This window comes from Arachis hypogaea, chromosome 15 (genome assembly GCF_003086295.3).
Source record: "Arachis hypogaea cultivar Tifrunner chromosome 15, arahy.Tifrunner.gnm2.J5K5, whole genome shotgun sequence".
Taxonomy (NCBI): Eukaryota; Viridiplantae; Streptophyta; class Magnoliopsida; order Fabales; family Fabaceae; genus Arachis; species Arachis hypogaea.
The window spans coordinates 20,769,162-20,789,937 of record NC_092050.1 but is presented as its reverse complement, the minus strand read 5'-3'; the positions used below and the strand labels follow the sequence as shown (position 1 = coordinate 20,789,937).

At 36.5% G+C, this 20,776-nt stretch overlaps 2 protein-coding genes across 2 annotated transcripts; both read left to right on the top strand.

Moving 5' to 3' along the window:
* The first annotated feature begins 1,216 nt into the window (after positions 1-1,216).
* On the top strand, positions 1,217-3,502 carry LOC112749903 (F-box/LRR-repeat protein At3g59190). The gene is made up of 3 exons (XM_025798328.3): positions 1,217-1,356; positions 1,891-3,057; positions 3,137-3,502. The coding sequence occupies exons 2-3, from the start codon at positions 1,924-1,926 to the stop codon at positions 3,422-3,424; spliced, it is 1,422 nt and encodes a 473-aa protein (XP_025654113.1). The 5' UTR covers positions 1,217-1,356; positions 1,891-1,923; the 3' UTR covers positions 3,425-3,502.
* Positions 3,503-18,196: 14,694 nt separating this feature from the next.
* LOC112749902 (uncharacterized GPI-anchored protein At3g06035) lies at positions 18,197-19,723 on the top strand. Its single transcript, XM_025798326.3, has 2 exons — positions 18,197-18,558; positions 18,947-19,723. Exons 1-2 carry the CDS (start codon positions 18,474-18,476, stop codon positions 19,456-19,458), a joined length of 597 nt encoding a protein of 198 aa, XP_025654111.1. The 5' UTR covers positions 18,197-18,473; the 3' UTR covers positions 19,459-19,723.
* The last annotated feature ends 1,053 nt before the right edge of the window (positions 19,724-20,776 follow it).

Genomic DNA, 20,776 nt, shown 5'->3' with positions numbered 1-20,776 from the left:
TTAAAAGAAAATAATATCTTTTGAATTCATTTAAAAAAAATACTAATCTTATTTAAATTGAGAATTAATTATTCTAATAAATATCTAATATAAAATTCTTAAACTGACTATTAAATACTAAAAGTTGAATAAAAAATTATTGTAAAGTCAAATTTAATAATTTAATAAAAATAAATAAATATTATTATCATATACTATTAGAAAAATTTTTAAATCGTAGTGGGCACTATATTGTATATAGATCCGTCTCTGATAGTTATCTATAAAGTATAAAGATAGGTATATTGTGATTCATGAATTAAAAAATGCATAAGCTAAAAAGGATTCTTTTCATTTGTTTCTTACCAAGGAATCGTATTTTATAGAAGTTAGTAATATAATTTGATTGCTATGTATACAAAGCGCTTGTTTGGGGAGTTTTTAAGAAAAGATTTTTTTTAGTTGTTTTCTTTTTTTTAAAGATCTTATAAAAAAGTAAAAATAATTTTATGTTTGGATATTTCATATAAAAAGATCTTTTTTATTTATCAATTATGTTTGAGTATAATAATATAAAAGTACTTTTTTGTTTATTTATTATATAAAAAATATATTTTTTTAAAGAAAAAAGATCTTTTAAAAAAAGATGTAAATTACAGTTTCTCAAAAAAGATATTTTTTTTTTATTTTTTTTAGTACTTTTACTTTTACTACTAAAAATTTGCCAAACACACTAAAAAATAAAAAAAGATATTTTTTCAGTTAATGGCGCCCAAACCAACACAAAATATTTATTTTGATACCAACGGTTTTAAAAAATTATTTAGTTTGACATTTTTTTAATCTGAATTATTAATTTGCTATTATCAATTTTCCAATTTGGCTTATGAAAATAATTTTTAATTATAGTAAGAAATTTAATTTAATAGTTATATATTATTGGTGTGAAAAAATATACTCGTATATTTAATTGCATATTATCATATTAAAAAAATTAATTGCGTTTTACATTCATTGTATGCATAGACATCCTTTGGTCAAAAGCAAAACTTCCTTAACCTAGCCATTACCTGAAATGGTTGAATCAAATTAATAAATTGCCAAGACTTCTTTTTAAAAGAAAAATTTATTTTATTATTTTCCATGAATAAAAGAAATGATTTCAATATACTAAGCCCATTATAAATAGTGCATCCTGTAAGAATTATTTTATACCACACTCGATTATTAACTCCGTTGAGGGTTTAGTCTCCTTTGCCCCTTCAAACTTGAGGAGAGAGAGAGCACACAGTGCTTCTCTGCTTCTCTCATTGCCATTGGCGCCAAGAGTAGTTCCTCTGATACTTCCGATCTTTCTCCCTTTTAGCTTCAAGCCAGGTTTACAATTCCTTCCAATCTCCTTCTTTTGTTAACCGTTTTTCCTTCCTTGATTTCTTCATTCTTACTTCTATAGCCTGAACTCCTTTAATTTAGTCCATTTTCTTGTGCTGCCGGTTGGTTTCACCGTTATATCTGTGTTTGTCGTTAACATCTCAGAAAACTCATGATAACTGCATGCTGGTTATGTTGTAGTAAGGGAGAGGTTTCTCAATCTCTCGTGTTAGAATAGAAAAGCGATAATTTTGCTGAGCTTGCACTGGGAGTGCTGTGGTTTCAAAGATTATTAAAACGCATTGTGGCTTTGTTGTTGTTGTTAGTTTTGACGTGAATGATTGTGTTAGGGTTTTCAAATTCCATTTTTATACCCTTCCTTGGGCCAACATGGGGGATTAGAAACGTGTGAAGAAATAAATGGAGCTACCAAGCTAGATTTAATTTCACATCATGGATTGTTTATATTTATGTTTATGGTTGTTTCTCAAGGGTAAAGATTTCTTGCATTTGTTACTTGTAATTAATTAATTAATGCAGGCAAAGCGATTAAAAGGAAGAAGCTAATTAAGCATGGGTGACGAAACATGTATGAAGAAGAATAAGAAGAAAAGGCTGAACCGGCGCAAGGAAGAAAATAAGGGTACCAATATATCGGATCTACCCAACGCCCTTATCTGTGAGATATTATCCAACCTTCCCACCAAAGAGGCAATTCGGACAAGCGTGCTATCCAAACAATGGAGGCATCAGTGGAAGAACATCTACAAATTTGAGTTGAAAGAAGAATCACATGACAGGAGAGAAGACTTCAAGGACTTCGTCAAGAGGTTACTCAGGGGATGTAACAATTCCTTGGGCCTCAAGAAATTCTGTCTCAGCTGCGACGTGGGTGAGGACGCTGCTCTCATTAATATATGGCTCATGGCCTTCATTAGCAGCGGAATTGAAGAGCTGATTCTTGATTTCGAGAGTGTTACGGAGCAACTGTACTTCCCTGAAGGCGTGTTTGATTCCCCAACGCTCAAAAAGTTTCATCTCAGCATGCCCTTCGCCCTCATCCTTCCTCTCAACTATAACTTCAAGAATCTAAAGGAATTGACTCTCAAACATGTTGTGTTCCAAGATGCGCCCTCAACACAGCAGCTCTTCTCCAGCTGCCGCTCCCTCCAGGACTTGACCCTTGTTGACTGCAACTGGATGAATGTTAGAACCGTCTGCATTTGTTCTCCCTCGCTTCAGAACTTGACAATAAGGGAATGGAATGATGATGATGAAGAACAGGATGAGGAAGAAGAGGAGAATGGCAGAAATCAGCCTCCTCCTCAATGCCAGATAGTGATAATTGGATCTAAGTTGAAGACATTTTCATACGATGGTGACATGGCAAACCATTATTTCTTTTATTGCACAGCTTCCGTAGTGAACGCAAGTGTTTGTATTCGCGCATGCCAAAGTAGTTTGGAGAATGCGTTTTTCGTGTTCAAAATGCTGAAAGCCTTCCCAAGTGTGGAGAAGCTGTCCATCACTGACGCCGCCATAGAGACGCTGTGCCACGCGCCCTGTCTGATCCAGCATCTGCCTCGCTTCAACAAGCTCACGCAGCTTCGAGTCCAGACGGATATGCCAATGAACTTTCCCTGCGCAGCCTTCATCACCTTACTGCGCAACTCACCATGCCTTCAAACCCTTGAGTTTGATAATAAGGTAGCCAATGATATATATTAATTAATTCTTACTTATGTATATTAGCTTGATTGTTGCAACTGGAGTTGTTTATTGTTAGGGGATCTATGCGGCTGAGGAGGGAGATGGTGCAGGTGCATTGAGCATACCAGCAGGCTTTGGGACACATCTGAAGAAGATCACCATAAGTGGCTTCTCTGGAAATTCGTTGGAGCTGAATGCGATCAAGTATTTGCTGCGAGAGATGCCGGCGTTGGAGGAATTTAACATTTACAGCAGTGCCTATGTTGTCGACTCAGTTGGTGGAGTCGACAGGTTGGAGGATTTGTACAACAAGATTCTTGCCTTTCCTAGAGCTTCCCAGGATTGTGATCTTTATTTGGAGTAATGAAGAATGCAAAACAATATATCATAAGATCATCATCTTGGAAATAAATAAATCAATTTTAGGGTTTAATTAAATAAAGGGTTTTAATAAAAGCCTATTATTGTTTCTTCTACTTTCAATTATCGTTATTCATTACTACATGATGAGTTTGCCATATATCCTTCAATGCTCATGCTAATTTCTCGGGCTTCCTCATGCTTGTACAAAAATGACAAAAGGATTTCTATTATCTCAAAAAAAATGTTTAATCTTCTATGCACTCATATAACGAATAAGAATGATACGAGAGATTTTTATAAGGTGGTAACATAGATATTTTAAATTAAAACTTTTTTATGATTTAGCATTCGTGAAATATGTTTCATTTGGTTTCATCAATGATATAAAAGCTACTTTCACGACATAATCCAAATACTTCCTTTTTCCTTGATGTCTTCTAAATACTTGTATAATTGAAGGGAAAGTATGAGTAGCCAATGGAATATTTGGAGGTTTAAGGAGCATTAGAGATATAATTATTAGTGTTATCTTTTTCCATTAGCTGAAGTTTTTGGGATGAGTAGTATCATGACATGGTATTAAAGCTTTAGATCCGAAAGGTTAAGAGTTCAATCCTTGATAAACCCGAAAATTAATTTAAACTTTTGGAAAGATGTTTATTATCCCTATTCCTCGAATGGTTATTTTAGATAGTATGAGAGATGTTCATTTTGTAACTCATATATCCCATTGATTTAGCTTTTTCAAATTTTAAACTTATGATGACTAAAAATGTTCCAAAACACCCCATTAACTAGCGTTGAGGTGTTTATTTAAAATTAACTAGTGTTTTTGTCTGTAATAATATTACGAAAATATAAATCTTTTAAAATTAAGTTGGCATTGTTCTTACATTATAGATTATGGCAAAAAAGATATATAAAATCAAGGGATTACTTTTAGGAAAAGGTTGTAGGAAACAAAAGTCCACTACAAGAAAAACATTGAATATCGTCGAATTTATCGCCGTAGAGTAGCGGCATTTTTACCGACAATTTAGGCGTCAAATTCATCATGTCAAAATATTATCGGCGGATTTTTGTTTCCGACGGTAAATTTATTGGTAATAATTAGAGGAAAAACAGAAAAAATAGGCGCGACATTTAGGTCGGGTTTACCGGCGAAAAAATCCGACAATAAATCCACTTAGTGAAATGCTGTGTTTTGGTAATCCGTAATATATTACCATCGAATTTGATCGTCGATAAATTTAATAGTAATTGTGTCCTAAATTCGAACGAACCGCAAAACCCTCTTTCCGCTCATTTGAATTTTTCTCTTTCTGTAACTCTCTCGCCTCCCACTCTCTCCCTTCCACTCTCAGCTCTCCGGCAGCTAGGGCTGGAAGTGAGTCAAGCCAGCTCATGAGCTAGCTTGAGCTCGACTCGTTAATAGCTCGATAAGCTAAGCTCGTGAGCTAGTGAGCTAAGCTTGAGCTTGGAATTGAGCTCATAAATTAAATGAGTCGAGCTTGAGCTTGGATAAGCTTAGCTCATTAGCTCGTGAGCTGACTCGATTATATATATATATATATATATATATATATATATATATATATATATATTAATACACATATTCTATATGCATTTAATCTATACTTTTAATATTATATATATTAATGATCTTAATTATTTAAAATTTTATATTTATTTTTTACATATAATTTTGATGTAGGACATAAATAAAAAATTTATAATTTATTGATAGATAACAATACATAAAATTGATCTTTTTAAATATTTTTAAAAAAATATAAGCTATAATTTATTGATATAGAATTATAGATTATGTATTTATATTTATATTATTTGAGCCAGCTCGTGAGCTCGAGCCAGCTCGTGAGCTTTCGGTGAGTCGAGCTTAAGCTTAAGAAATAGGCTCGATTGTTAATGAGGCGAGCCGTGAGCCAAGCTCAATTTTTGTGAGCCGAGCTTGAGCTTGGTCTAGCTCGGCTCAGCTCGGCTCACTTCCAGCCCTACCGGCGGCCCACTCCTCTCCGGAAGTCCCCTCTGATATCGGCAACCCCCTCCTTTTTCGGCGTTGTTCATTGTTTTCATCATCACCGTTATTGCTACCAGATTCTGGCGCTGCTGCTGACGTGCCCTCTTCTTCTCGACGCTGATGCTCTTCTTCAAATAATGCTTATGAACTTTACTTTTTCTAAAATAGGAATAAGGTCTAATTTGTTATTATATATAATTTTGATTCTGATTAGTTATTATAATTGTGTTTCTTATTTTGATTCTGATTTAATTTGTTATTATAATTTGGTGTTCGTTATCTCGTTTTGATTTGTTCTTATTCTAATTAAAACAAGTTTTGAGGTGTTGTTGATTAAGTTATTGGTTTAATGATGAACAAATTGAAATACCTAAATAGTTAAGAACTCAACTAATTAGTCAACTGGTGATTAAGTTATTTTGGATATATAGTAGTTGTTTTTAAGTTTTAATTTATGATTGAGGTTGGTTGGATTTGTGGGAACTGTAAAGGTAGATATATGTTTAATTTTAGGGGAGGTTATGCCAAAAATTTTTTCAAATAATATAAATGTATACATAATTTGTGTTATATTTGATGATTTATGTGATTTAAAGTGTCTATAAGTTTTATCCTTATTATTACATTATTTTTGTAACTAGTGTTAATTGATGAGTGAACTACCAATTTGGCCCCTATTCATTTCTCAGAATGACAATGCTTCCCTCACAATAAAAACGATCAACTTCGGTCCCTGTCCTCTACTTCCGTGACACAACGCGGTCCCTATGAATGTTTCTCCGTCAACTCTGAACGAAAAATGCTGACGTGTCAGGTTAAAAAATGGATAGGAACCTAATTGTCTCTAAATTCAAATTGGTTAGGAGTTTATTTGTCTCTGTTCTTTAAACAATATCTTTTTTAAATTTTTTTTAGGGATAAGTATGATTTTGGTCCCAACGTAGGGGTTGAAAATTTTTTTCGTCCTTCGTCTTTTTTTCGCTCCAAAATGGTCCCCAAGGTTTCAGTTTGTTTTAAAATGGTCCTTTTTACCAATTTTATTTTTTATTACCAAATTATCTTTTATTAAAAAAATAATAAAATAAAATAAATATAAAATAAATAAATAAAAGAAAGAAAGGGAGAGACAGAATCGGGGGAGGAAAGAAATGGGGGTGGAGGCGAGAGGGGGGGGAAGGGAAGGGAAGAAGGGGGAAGGGAGAGAGCACCACCGCACCGCCGCCGCACCGCCGTCTTGCCGCACCACCGCACCGCAGTCCTGCCGCACCGCCGATCCCGCCACTATCCGCTTCTTCTTATTCTTCTTCTTCCACACCGCTGTAGCCGCTCTACGCCGATCCTTTCTTCCTTAGCAAATATACAGCGCCGCCGAGACGGGGGATGGGGGAGAAAGAGAAGCGGGAGGGGGGTGTTGTTTCGGAAAGAGGGGAAGGGGGAAGGGGGAAGGGGGAAGGTCGCCGCCGCAGCAGCTCCACACCGCTGCAGCCACTCCACGCCACTGCTCCTCCACGCCGCTCCTTTCTTCCTCAACAAAAACACAGCGCCGCCGAGACGGGGGAGGCGGGAGAAAGAGAAGCGGGAGGGGGTGTTGTTTTGGGAAGAGGGGGAAGGGAAAAGGGGGAAGGGGGAAGGTCGCCGCCGCAGAAGCTCCACACCGCCGCAGCCCCTCCTCTCGACCACCACCGCAACCCTTTCCCTCTGTTTTAATTTTTTATTCCTTTTTGCTTTAATTTTTCAGATTCAAAGGATTCCATTGTTGTTGTTGTTGATGATGCTTCTAGTTGTTTCTGTTTATTCCTTTTATTTCATTGTTGTTGTTGATGCTTTGGTTGCTTCTGCTTCTGCCTGTTTTTGCTTCTGCCTGCGTTTGCGCTTTTGCTTCTGTTTCTGGTTGAGGAAGAAGAGGGGAGGGAGGTTTGCGCTTCTGCTTCTGGTTGAGGAACTGGTTGAGAAAGAAGAGGGGAGGGAGGGGTATTTTTGTCCGAAAGACCATTTTAAAACAAACTTAAACCTTGGGGACCATTTTGGAGCGAAAAAAGGCGAGGGACGAAACAAATTTTCAGCCCCTACGTTGGGGACCAAAATCATACTTATCCTTTTTTTTTTATTAATTAGTTTATACTTATTATATTATATCTTTTTGGCTCTTGATGATTTTGAGTCACAGGTGAGGTCTGTATATCCTAGAACAGGGGATGGTTTGCTGGATTTCTTGGTTCAGCAAAAGATCAAAGACCGGAACGTATCTCTGTGTCCATAGTGCAATGCTGTCTTTGATGCTGAAGCAGCAACAATCTTTGAAAAGGAAAGGATGAAGAAAGAATTGGCTCATAGAGAAGAGCAAGCGCGCCAGAGGCAGCCGATTAGGCGTATGGAGGATTCTAGTTCAAAGACCCCTCAAGAAAATGTGTCTACACCTCTAAGCCGATCCCAAGCCATAGGTGTTCAGTGGATTAGGAATTGCCAAGAATTCCAGAGACGTGATCATCTGTATCGACGTAATCCACAGTGGGGGCATCGAGCACCTTCTCGAAATCAGTATTCTTACTATCAAGGACGTGCCAGGGGTTATCCGCGAGGAAAAGGAGGAAGGAGAAGTTTCAGTCAGAACAAGAAACTTTCGATTGAGGCCGACAAAGAGCTAAATAAGGTGGCAACGCCTTCTGTGCATTCTCTAATAGTTTTTCCTTTTGATGGAGAGACTTACCCCAAAGAGATTCCATCACCTGCAAAGATGGAAAAGGGCAAAGCAGTAGCCCAGTCTTCTGGAATCGATAAAAATAAGCATGTCGATGTCGATGAAGAATATTTTGATGAGGGGGATGATGACATGGTAAGGACATTTTCGATCATTCCAACTAAATATTTGGGGGAGTATGAAGGTGACCCTAATGAAGATTATGATTCGGAGGATGAGGAAGCTTTTTCCTTTATCCGAATTGAGGATGAGCTGGGATACTTCTTGCGGCTTACTGAGAAACAAATGTCTCATCTCCGTCCACTTCATATAACAACTACTTTGAGTGGAATAAAGGTAAATAAAGTTCTGACTGATGGTGGTGCTGCAATTAGTCTGTTGCCGGAGAGGATGTTAATCAAGGTGGGAAAGCACCCTGACGATTTAGTCCCTACAAATATTGTTGTGATAGATTTCAGTGGGACTTCGACCCCAGCCAGAGGATTGGTTACTCTGTCTGTGAAAGTTGGCTCGTCTGAGCGTAATAATGTCTTTGTGGTGGTTCCCTCAAGAGCAAGCTATAATGCTTTGTTGGGACGAGATTGGATCCAGGGTGTGGGAGCCGTATCTTCTATTGTGCATCAGAGTGTACTTCTATGGACTAAGGAGGGTAAACCTGAAACAGTCAAGGCAGATTCGAATTTATATGTCCAACAAATGCATGTTGATTTCAGGATATATAATCGTAAGTTAAAGCCCTTAAATGTTGATCGATCACTGAGCCCTTATAATTGTGAAGGGTGCTACTTGTCCTCAGAAGGCCTCTCAGTGAAGTTATGCTATCCAGAGTTGGGTTTGGAGCCAACTGGTTGGGATTGTCTTTCTTGAAGACCTTGAAGGAACTGCTCTATGGACCAGGTTGAGGAAGTTTCTAACTACCTGGTAACATTACATAATTATTTAAATAGTTTTCAGTTACTCGAAAATAAAGTTGATTCTTCTGATGAAGTTGAATCACATAGGGTTAGTAATCTTATTAGTTATAATGTGTTCGATTCGACATCTTTAGTCGAATTTAGTTATGATTTCCCTATTTCTTGTAATAAAAATAATGATGCAAGCCGAACTGCCGATTTAATAGCAGAGGCTCATTGCGTACAAAATAGAAGTAATGATGTTTTTATCAATGATCAAGTTTCTTCTGTTTCTGATAATTCCATTGATTTCACTTTTGATTGCATTTATGATTTAGAACCATTGGGTTTTAAAAAAATACTCAGTAAATGATGATGATTATGATAGAGGGTTTGAATCTCAGGATCCCTTAGAGGAAATTAATTTAGGGACTCCTGATGATGTTCGAATTACATATATTTGTAAAGATCTTGTTGATCCTTTTCGAACTGAACTCTTTAATCTTTTACATGAGTTTAAAGATTGTTTTGCTTGGGATTATCATGAGATGCCTGGTCTTGATCGTTCATTAGTGGAACATCGATTAGCATTGAAACCCAATGCTCGACCTGTGAAACAGACTCCAAGACGTTTTGCTCCTGAAATTAATATAGAGATTAAAGAAGAGATCGAACGCTTGATTAAAGCAAAATTTATTCGAACTGCACGCTATGTTGAGTGGGTTTCGAATATTGTCCCTATTATGAAGAAGAATGGGAAGTTGAGAGTATGCATTGATTTTCGAGATTTAAATAATGCTACTCCAAAAGATGAATATTTTTGCAGATATGTTAATCGATTCTACAGCAGGAAATGAAATACTTAGTTTTATGGATGGTTATTCTGGGTATAACAAAATTTTCATTGCAGAAGATGATGTGGCTAAAACTGCTTTTCGTTGTCTTGGGACATTGGGTACGTATGAATGGGTAGTTATGCCTTTTGAATTGAAAAATGCTGGAGCAACATATCAACGGGTAATGAATGCTATTTTCCATGAGTTTATTGGAAAATTTATGGAAGTATATATTGATGACGTTATGGTTAAATCGATTTCAGTAAGCCAGCACATTGATCATTTAAGAAGGGCATTCCTTACTATGAGGAAGAAGGGGTTAAAAATGAATCCTTTGAAATGTGCTTTTGGTGTATCGGCTGGAAATTTTTTGGATTTTGTTGTTCATAAAAAAGGAATTGCCATCGATAAAAATAAAGCAGATGCAATATTAGCGTTGTCTGCACCGAAATCGAAGAAAGAAGTTCAATCATTTTTGGGTAAGGTGAATTATCTTCGAAGATTCATTTCGAGTCTTTCAGATCGGACTCGAGTGTTTGCACCTTTAGTGAAATTAAAAAATGATTCACAATTTGAATGGACTACGGAGCATCAATTGGCGTTTGATTCGATTAAGACTTATTTGTCTAAAGCTCCGATTATGGCGAATATTCGACCATCTGAACCCTTAACATTATATATTGCAGCATTTGAAAATACTATAGGGTGTATGTTAGCCCAAGATGATGAAAATGGGCAAGAGCGAGCAGTTTATTACCTTAGTCGAGTTTTAACTAATATCGAAACGAGGTATTCCCCAATCAAAAAATTATGTTTGTCTCTATATCATGCTTGTATGAAATTAAAGTGCTATATGGTGGCTAAATCGGTGAAAGTTATAGCGCAAACTGATCTAATCAAGTATATGTTGAGTTTCCCTATGTTAAGGGGACGTTTAGGGAAATGGATGCTGGCGTTGATGGAATTTGATTTACAATATGTACCAGCCAAGGCTGTGAAAGGATAGGTCATTGCAGATTTTCTTGTGGATAATTCAGAAAATCTGAATGACTTGGGGGCAAATGTAATTGAAGTAAAAATCGATTATTGAAAGTTGTATTTTGATGGATCGAAACATAAAGATGGCGCAGGAGTTGGGATTTTGATTGTTTCACTAGAAGGGAGTGTGTCGAAATTTTTATTTGAAATAAAGTATCCTTGTTTGAATAATGAGGCAGAATATGAAGCATTGATTTTAGGTCTCGAAATCTTGATTAATAAAGGAGTTTCAGAAGTTCAGATATTTGGGGATTCCCAATTGGTTTTGAAGCAGTTGTCTAAAGAATTTAAATGTAATAATGAGAGGTTACAGAAGTATTTGACAACTGCTTGGGAGTTGTTAACTTCTTTTCAAAGAATTTCTCTGATTCATATTCCAAGGATTCAAAATGAAATGGCTAATGAATTAGCCCAGATTGCTTTGAAGTATAAAATTGGCCCAGGAACCCTTGAGTCTTTGGTAGGTATTCATCAGATTTTAGTACCTGCAAGTGAAATGGAAGTTTTGTGTGTTGATAAATGGGAGGACATTGATTGGAGGAAGCCTATTGCTCAGTACTTGAAAGATCCCAGTATTCTAGTTAATAGAAAGATAAAATTGCGAGCAATGAATTTTGTTTTAATGGCTCATGAATTGTATAAGAAATGTATTGATGGGAGTTTATCGAGATGTTTAGGTCAAAGTGACCAAAATATTGCTTTGGGTGAAGTTCGGGATATGCAGTGCGCATCAGGCTGAAAAGAAAATGAGATGGGTGTTATGTCGCAATCATGTATATTGGCCATCTATGATTAAAGATTGCATTGATTATGCAAAAGCATGTTTAGAATGCCAGAAACATGGCTCGATTCAGCAAATCCTAGCATCTGAATTACATTCGATAATAAAGCCATGGCCTTTTAGAGGTTGGGCTCTAGATTTAATTGGGTTGATTCATCCTCCTTCATCAAAACAACACAAGTTTATCCTGGTAGCAACTGATTATTTTACGAAATGGGTTGAAGCGATTCCCTTGATAGAAATAAGTCAAGGTGAGATAATAGATTTTATCGAGGAATATATTATCCATCGATTCGGAATTCCTCAAACATTAAGTACTGATCAAGGAACAATGTTTACTGGTCAGCGGATTAAAAATTTTGCAGCTTCGAGAAATATTAGTATGGTTACTTCGACTCCCTATTATGCACAGGCTAATGGACAAGTAGAAGCAGCAAATAAAATTTTAATAAGTTTAATTAAAAAGCATATCGGAAATAAGCCTCGAACATGGCATAAAACTTTAAGCCAAGTGTTATGGGCTTATCGAAATTCACCAAGGGGTTCGACAGGTACTTTGCCATATAAATTGGTGTATGGTCATGATGCAATACTACTGCTAGAAATTAATTTGAATACTTTAAGAGTATTAAGACAGAATGATTTGCCAGTTGATGATTATTGGAATGCAATGTTTGATGAGTTAAATGAATTAGACTCGGAACGAATTTTGGCACTCGATAATATGATTCGACAAAAAGAAAGTATTGCTCGAAGTTATAATCGTCGAATCAGAGAAAAATCTTTTAATGTAGGTGAATTGGTTTTGAAAGTTATCTTGCCAATGAAAAAGAAATCAAAATTTCTTTGCAAATGGTCCCATACCTGGAAAGGTCCGTTCCAAGTGATGGGAACATATTTTGAAAATGCTTATTAGATTAAAGATATTAAATCAGAAAGAGTAATTAATTCGGTTAATGGAAAATACTTGAAGTAATACTATTGTTGGCAAGAGTAGAAGTTCAACATGCATATGTTTAGAAAAGATGGAAATTTAAAAAATAAATGAACTTCAGATGAGAAGAAATTCAAGGTGCCACTAGTTTTGTTAAATCAGAGTGTAGCTTTACCCTTTTGTTGTCCAGAATTGAAAGTATTTCAATTTGTTTGAACTTGCCAGCTTGAACTTTCTCAATTTGTTTTTCATACTCTCCCCGCTTGGTATCAATTGAAACAAGTTCTTGAATAAGGTGGTGTTGTTCTTGTTGGGCTGCTGCCAGAGGTTTGGCTATAGTAGCTCAATTTTGGCGTATTGTGGCAAGCTGTTCTTTGATCTGAGCTAATTCTGCTTCAAGTCTTGCTTCTTCTTGGTCATGAAAAGCTTGAACAGAAATAGCCTGAGAGATTCTCAGATCAAATTCTTCACGAGAAACTTAGATTGGTTGAGCGGTTGCAAAACAATCTTCAACATTAGTTTTGATATTGGTTTCTTCAGCTTCAGTTTCTTGAAGTTGAAATTGAGATGTAACGCTCTCATTAAGAAGTTGTTTGAACTCTTGAATTGAGGCAGAATTTGGTGTGTTAGCTGAGAGTTCAAAAGAAGAATTCAAAAGATCAGCCAGGAGTTGGTTAAGAATTGGATCATTAACCCATGTAGTAGGTGGATGATCCAAGAGCTTGATGAGTGATAAAAAGCTATTCTCGAGTGCCAGGATCTAATTCGAATGAAGGCCTTGATGTAGCAGGTCTTGAGATTGCTGGCACAGGCACTGGTACTTTGTTTTCTTGGATAACTTTATTTAAAACAGAAATCAAGTCAACCAAGGTAGCACTTGTGGGGGTGGTAGAAGCACTCGATGTTCCGGGTCTTGGTTCGGGAGGAGTCTGAAGATCAACTTGGAGTGAAGGACTAGGCAGTTTGGGAGGATTTTCTAAGATCCTGGATCGAGAAGAATCTGAATTGGTGGTGTCAGCAATTCTAGAAGCCGAATCAGAGTCTGGGGCCGCCTGGTTTTCTTTAGACAATGCACCTTGATTGTTTGGTGAAATTGTGTCAAGTGTATGAGTTTCTTCTGGAGAATGCTGCAAGGGATCTGCTATCAGATCAACCACCTGTGTTGTATGAAGAAGAGGTGGAAGAGCAGCTGGAATCGGTTGAATAGGCCCTGTGAATTGAATTGAATCATGTGATGTGGAGTGCTCTGGGTCATTTTGTTGTTGCAGAATTGGTTGATCAAAAGCCCCAGTAGATGAAATTGAACAGACAACATTGGTAGGCTGGTATAAAAGGTACACAGTTATAAATTTGAAATTTATTTTAAACCAAGTGAAATATGTATAGAGATAATTGTGTTACCTGAGGAAGTCTGGATCTCCGTATTAGTTGAGAGCCAGGGTCAGAATTGGCTGTATCTTCCGATTGAGAAGAGGCAGCAAGAGTATCCTTATTAGTTGATTCACTTTCATCAGCGCTTTCGCTTGATGATGGCAGCAGTAACTGGTAAAAAATTTTAGAATTAAGTATGTTTAAGAAAATATAATTTGCAAAATATTTCAAGTTAAAAGGAAAAGTTATGAGTGAAATAGTTACTTTTCGAGAAGTTCTGGTAGGAGTCCTTTTGCTTTTGTGTGGTGGTGGTCGAGTAGTGTTAGCTTTCCTTTTGTGAGTTCTTTTTGGGGAACTCTCAGCGACAGGGACTGTTCGAACAGTAGTTTGTTGAATTTCTTCTAAGGTATGGGTGTACCTTGAATAATAAGCAGTCCACCATTCGAAACAAGATTTGGTGATGAATGAACGCAGTTCATAGATCAAGAAGTTGAAGCGGTCTCTGCGTTGTTGATTTTTTAAGAGACAGGTGTTGAAATTTTCTTGAGATGTTAAAATAATGTGGTAGAATGGATCACTGTGTCGAGGTTGTGGTGTTAGGATAGCTTGAGAAAACCCCAGCTATCTAGCTATTAAGTGAGGAGCGTATATGGTTATTTTGAACTTTTTTTTGTGTGTTGTGGCAGCCCTATCGGTATTACTTGAATAGCTAGTAGGTTTGCCTAATTTCGATTTGCAAGTTGACTCCCCTCATTGGTATTAGGAAAGAGTAAATGATCAAGCTAGGCAGGACCGCAATTGCGATGCAAAAAGGGAGTGAAGTTGAGTTGATCATTGTCAAAATTCTTGCAAGAATGAAAAAGGGAGAAAACAACCTAGAATCTGTCTTCATCTGATTGGGTGTTCAGAAAAGTGGGTTTGTAATTAGACAATCGAAAACCTTCAATGTGTTGTTTGTCAGTACTGCCACCCTCAGGTTTTGTCATAAAATTTTCGAAAATGACATTAAGCCATAATTGAAGGAGCGACAGAGGACCTCCTGTACTGATTATTTTATTGTCTCGAAGGTCACAGACAAATTGACCAAGTTCTTCAAAAATGTGCCCTAGAAGAAGTTTGGCCAAGTTGAGAACTTTCCCTTCATGAAGAAGAGTAGCCAAGGGAAGGAAGAACTTGGACATCTGTACGCTTTGAGAGTAGAACAGGACTGCATTTAACCAATAAAACAAGAAGGCTACATGTTCACTATCTGTGACTTCTGTACCATCTTCACCCATGTTTTGGGCAATGAAGTCGCTGTAAGAGTTGGTTAAGACAACATCATACTGGTGTTTAGATTGCATGTCAGGGGTACAATCTGGAGAATTTATTGGGAGTCCTATAATGACAGCTACATCGAGGAGAGACATTTCGATCATTCCACAAGGAAGATGGAAGTTGTTGGTCATCCTATTCCAGAAACAAGTCACTGCTCCAATCATCCAAGGGTATGTTGTGAGTGAGAAATGAGAGAACCTTAGTAGTTCATGTATTTCTAGGGCTCCCCAGGTAGCACTTTTTGAGGGTTCGAGGCGTTGGTACCAAGCTGTGAAATCGAATCCTCGAGGGTTGATTTTTGGATTATTTCTGAAGAATTTCTGGTTGATGAAATGAGAGATGTTAAAAGCCTGGTTTATTAATAAATCTTCTCCTTCAACGCTTGGGAAGAAAGAAAGTTTTTTGTTTGCCCTCTCAAGGGATTCAATCGGGCAGAGGAAACAGTGTGTATCCGCACTGATTGTGAAGGGGATTAAGATTCTGGTATCATTAACTTGCAAATGGGGATCGTCAATGATTTCATCATTGACTTGATTGAAAATGCAAAGAGCTAGTGGAGATGGTGGTGCTATTACAAGTCCTTTACCCTTGCCTTGGGTGGCAGCATGAGAAGAGGAACCAGTCATTATTGAATACAAATAAAGAAGATTAAAGGTTGAGGATTTGGTGAGGAAATTCTTGATGTAAGAAAGATTCAAAGAATAATGGGTATTCGAAAGATTTGAACAAAAGGGGGAAATGGTGAATTTAAAGTAGCAATGTAGCCGTTACTGTGAAAGGGATGCGAATAGAGGTAACTTCGTGAGGAAGATGAAGTGGTGGAGAGAGAGCATAAGTTTCGGAAAATGTGTCGAGTGGTCAGTATTAATGGGGAGTTTAAATGATAATTATTACTGACTTAAGAACTGACATTTTCAATTTTAGATTAAGTGTTTTATCTTCTAATAATAATATTTTCGAAGGTAAACACATTAATCCAAGGGGGCAATTTGTTGATCAAAAAAATATATTCGATAAAGGTAAGTCGATTCGGAATAAACAGTGGTTGTTTCTCGAGAAGATGTATGCGTAGGCGTAAGGTTGAGAATGACTGGCGTAAAATTGAATCTCGAATGATTTGTTAATCGGATAAGTCTAGTCGAATAAGATATTCGATATGCATAACCGAGTAAGGCCTTTGACAGGTGGGTCGAATAGTCATGGAAGTGGAACGGTTAGATGCTTTTATCACATGAGGAAATTATGGGAAATGGCTATAATCAAGCAGCGGGAACAGTTACCAAGAGGAATTATATTCAAAGTTGTAATCAATTGTAATTAATTGTCAGTTATGTAAGATATATTATAAATACTAGGAAGCGTTAGGAAATTGGGGTTGGAACTTTTACTCAGAAAAAAACACTCAAGCATACTCACATCCCAGGAAATTCCTGAGTTTGCAATCGAGTAACTTTTCTGTAGGGTTCCTTCCATCTCTTTATTCTTTCAATTTACACTTCTGTAAATTTATCATTTCAAGTAAATTTGTTTTCCAAGTGTTCTTTATTTTCATTGTTCGATTTATCTTTCTGCATTTTAATTTCGCATGTCAAAGCCTTTCGATCCAATCAAAGGCATTTTACTGTTTTCTTTTAAATTCCAATGCAAATTATTTTCTATCCGTAAGCGATTTTCCTTTTGAAAACTTTGTCACTTTTCTATTATTTCTTCAATTTTCAAGGTTTAATTTATCCTTTTTTCTCAAAACTTATCTAATGGAAGACACGTTGATGCACTTTTAGAAGAATTGGTACCTGCAAAGAGGAGTAGGTTTCGCTCCCAAACCATTAGAATCGAACCACCATCGATTTGCTAAAAATCGACAAAACAAACTTATTATAAAAAAAGAATTATATGATTAATTAGATACATTTTTTTTATCTAAAAACACGTGTTTTAAACAAGAAATCAAGAATCAAAATACACATTTTTTCGATTTTTATGAAATACATATTTCCTGTTGTGTGTAAATGGGCTAGATTAAAGACACTTCAAATACTCTCATTATCATCTCCGACCTCTTTCGTCTAGGCTAGACGAAAGAGGTCAGAGATGATATTGAGGGTGTTTGAAATGCCTTCACGTCAGGTCCAAGACGGCTGTCAAGGGTACCTACAAGAGAAAAAATATTTTAGAAAAGCACTTGTATTTAAACAACATGTGAAAAAATAGAATTAAAATTAATGCATTTAAAGATATTGAGAATTTTGATTTTATAAAAAAAAGACTAGTAAAGGGACTAGTTTGGTGCATTTCATTCAATTTTAGGGACTAAAATGAGTCACTTAATGCAAAGTAATGCACTAATTTGGTGCATCTACATTGATGACATAATGGATGACACGTGAAAATACTGTAACGACATGTGGTACAAACTGACATGTGACCAAATAGCATTGTGACACGTGGCACAATCGTCCATGTCAAAACGCATCACTGGTCAACACATCATCATCCATTATACGTAGTCAAAGCATAGAGTGATACGTATCACTAACAATCTATGTCGTCAAGCCATGTCATTATGCTATTAATAGAAAATGAGGTAAAGATTAATATGGTGTACTTTTATCAATTTAAGAAACATAATTAACGCAATTGGAATCTTAAATACTATTTTAGTACACGATGCCAATCTCAAACATCATTTTGAAAATAATATATACCTAACTCAAAATAATATATACCTAACAAGATTATGTAAAGGATTCGGAATAAGTTTTTTTATAACACGACAATGTAAGGCGTGGTGTATTTGAGAATTTTTATTTTTCTTCAACCGACACAAATAGGCATATATAGTTTGTAAGTTGTAACTAATTATTGTTCCGTAACTTAAAAGTTTATTTGGAACAAAGCTATGTTGTAATGTTGTACTTTGGCAGAGGCAGTATACTAACGGCTAGATTTGATTGTAATTATTATAAATTAAAGATTAGATAAAAAACAGCAAGAAGAGAGCGGAATACATTAAGCCTTAAGAAAACAATGTGGTTGAAGTGAGTGTATTTAACTTGGTTGTTAAGTCCTCGTCTTCCCTTTGATCTGCATCTGCAGCTGTTCTAGTTTCATTTCAGTTCCAAACTGCAAAGCAAAAGTGCAATGAGGCTATTCCGCTTCGCTCTGCTTCTCTCCCTCACCGTTTCTTCCACTCTCTTCTGCATTCACCCTGTTCAATGCGACCACGGTCAGTACTTTACTCTCTTGTCTCTCTCCGATCAGCTAACTGCCTTGCACTTCTTCTTATTACATATATCATGCCTCTTTCGAGCTAGATCTGACATTTTTCAGGCTGATCTTATGGAATATTTGTTTACTTTGTTGGACATTAGGGTGCCATTCACTGCCCTAATTATCTATGCATGCTCCTAAAAATCTTTGATCTGCTAATGGAATGTACTTGTGAATTAAAGAATCTTTTGATAGCTGCAACTCATTTAAGTTTAAGAGAAATGCCTTTTCGGATCACAATATATGCATTGATGTGATGCTGTTTACAATCTAATAATTAATAATATTCATGTAACCATGCTCATTAGATTTGTTGACATTTTGCAACCTTAACCCCGCTGCAGGTGAGGAAGATGAGCTTTTTCTGGAAATCAACAAGTACCGGGCATCATTGAACTTGACAACTCTGACCAAGAATGAAAATGCCAATTGCTTGGCAAATGAAATGGCGGACCAATTTAAGGATCAACCCTGCTCAAATAGCACAGGTGCTAATACAGTACCAGGGACAGAGCCTCAGTTCTCCAACTATCCACAACATCTAAGAAAATGCCACTTAAATGTTTCCAACACAAGGGATGGATCCGTAATGCCTGCTTGTGTGCCTGGCCTAGTCCCCAGTCTTGTCCTCGATAATTTCACTCGATCTCTCTACTCCGGCAATCTCAACGACTCAAAGTATACTGGAATAGGAATTGGCTCCGAAGATGACTGGATTGTTGTTGTACTCACAACTAACACTTCTGAAGGAAGCTTTGTTCCTGGGACAGATGACAACAGTAGTGCCAATATCATTTCTAAATTTCAATTCATTTACTTTATAGTGCTCTTTTTAGCTGCTAGCTTTTTCTTGTGATGAACGAGAGGATGCTGTTCATATGCTACTACCATCAAGATCCTATTAATCTCAGATGAAAATATTGCTTTTTGTTCCAGCATTGTGCAATGCTAGACAGGAGGGCTAGATCTAGATTATAGCATTGTTATCATTGTCATTAAGATTTCTTTCTTAGGTTTGGAATATTATTTACATTTGCCAAATCAGAATACATGGCAATAAATTGTACCATTGATAGTACTTTAATTTTAAAATGGAAATTCTTTTGAGATTGATGGTTCTAGTTGAACTTGAGAAGGAGGGTTGAATCAAATTGGCTTAAAACTTAAAGTTTCCATCTCTGTTTCAGCAGAAGCTCGAGTTGCAGGAGATTATTTCATTTTATCTCATGCAGAATAAGTAAAGAGTAGGGAAGAGAAAAAACAGGCCAGCATGTATCTTGGTTCGGATTCTTTGTGCAATGAATCTTACGTTCAGTCTCCACCACAAACCATGGTGGAATTTTCACTAAAATTCACAGATTACATTCACCAATTCTATTGAATTACTCTCTAATTCAACTAGTATCTACCCTAAGCTTTCTTCACCAAAGCTTAGCTTCCCATAGTGCTGTCCCAATTAGGAAGGGGAATCTAACAGATTCAGACTTCACCAGGTGCTAACCCAACTGGCAAGAGGAACTAATCCTAGTTCAAAAACCAAATTACATCAAAATTCAGTGGCTCTTTTGCATTACTCTTGCCTTTTCTCTCTTGACTTTTTCAACCTCACATGATTAGCATTTTTTCAATACAGAAAATGACACAAGACAACCATAACAAAAGAATCAGAAATTAAGCTTGAGTAGAAGAAAAAGATTCCAGCTCAATGTTTGAGATGGTGCTCTGAGTGAGTGCTCTCTTTTTCTTGCTTTGAAATGATGGAATGAAATTTCTTATATGTCTTCATCTTGCCTTCATTTTTTGCCTCTTCCATTTCTTTGTACCAGATGTTCGTTGGAGCTGTCATTGCTGGTATGCAGTCCTTTTTTCATCATGTTCCATTACTTCTACTATCCGAGGAGCTCAACCACTATCTCTGCTGTCCTTTGTTTTTCTTTCTTCCTTGGCATGCTCTCCTTTTTCATTTTGCTCCATTTTTCTGCTGCTACTGCTTTTGTGTTTTGCTCACCCACTAACCAAGTGTTGCTCTGCTAATGTCTTTGAGAGAGTAGAGATGTCCTTGTGTCCTTCTTGCTTTCACAGAACCACACCTGTCCTTGCATGATTTAGCTGTCCTCTTATAACATTTAGCAAATACATAGTCATTTAATTTGCTGAACGGTGCTTTGAGAAGC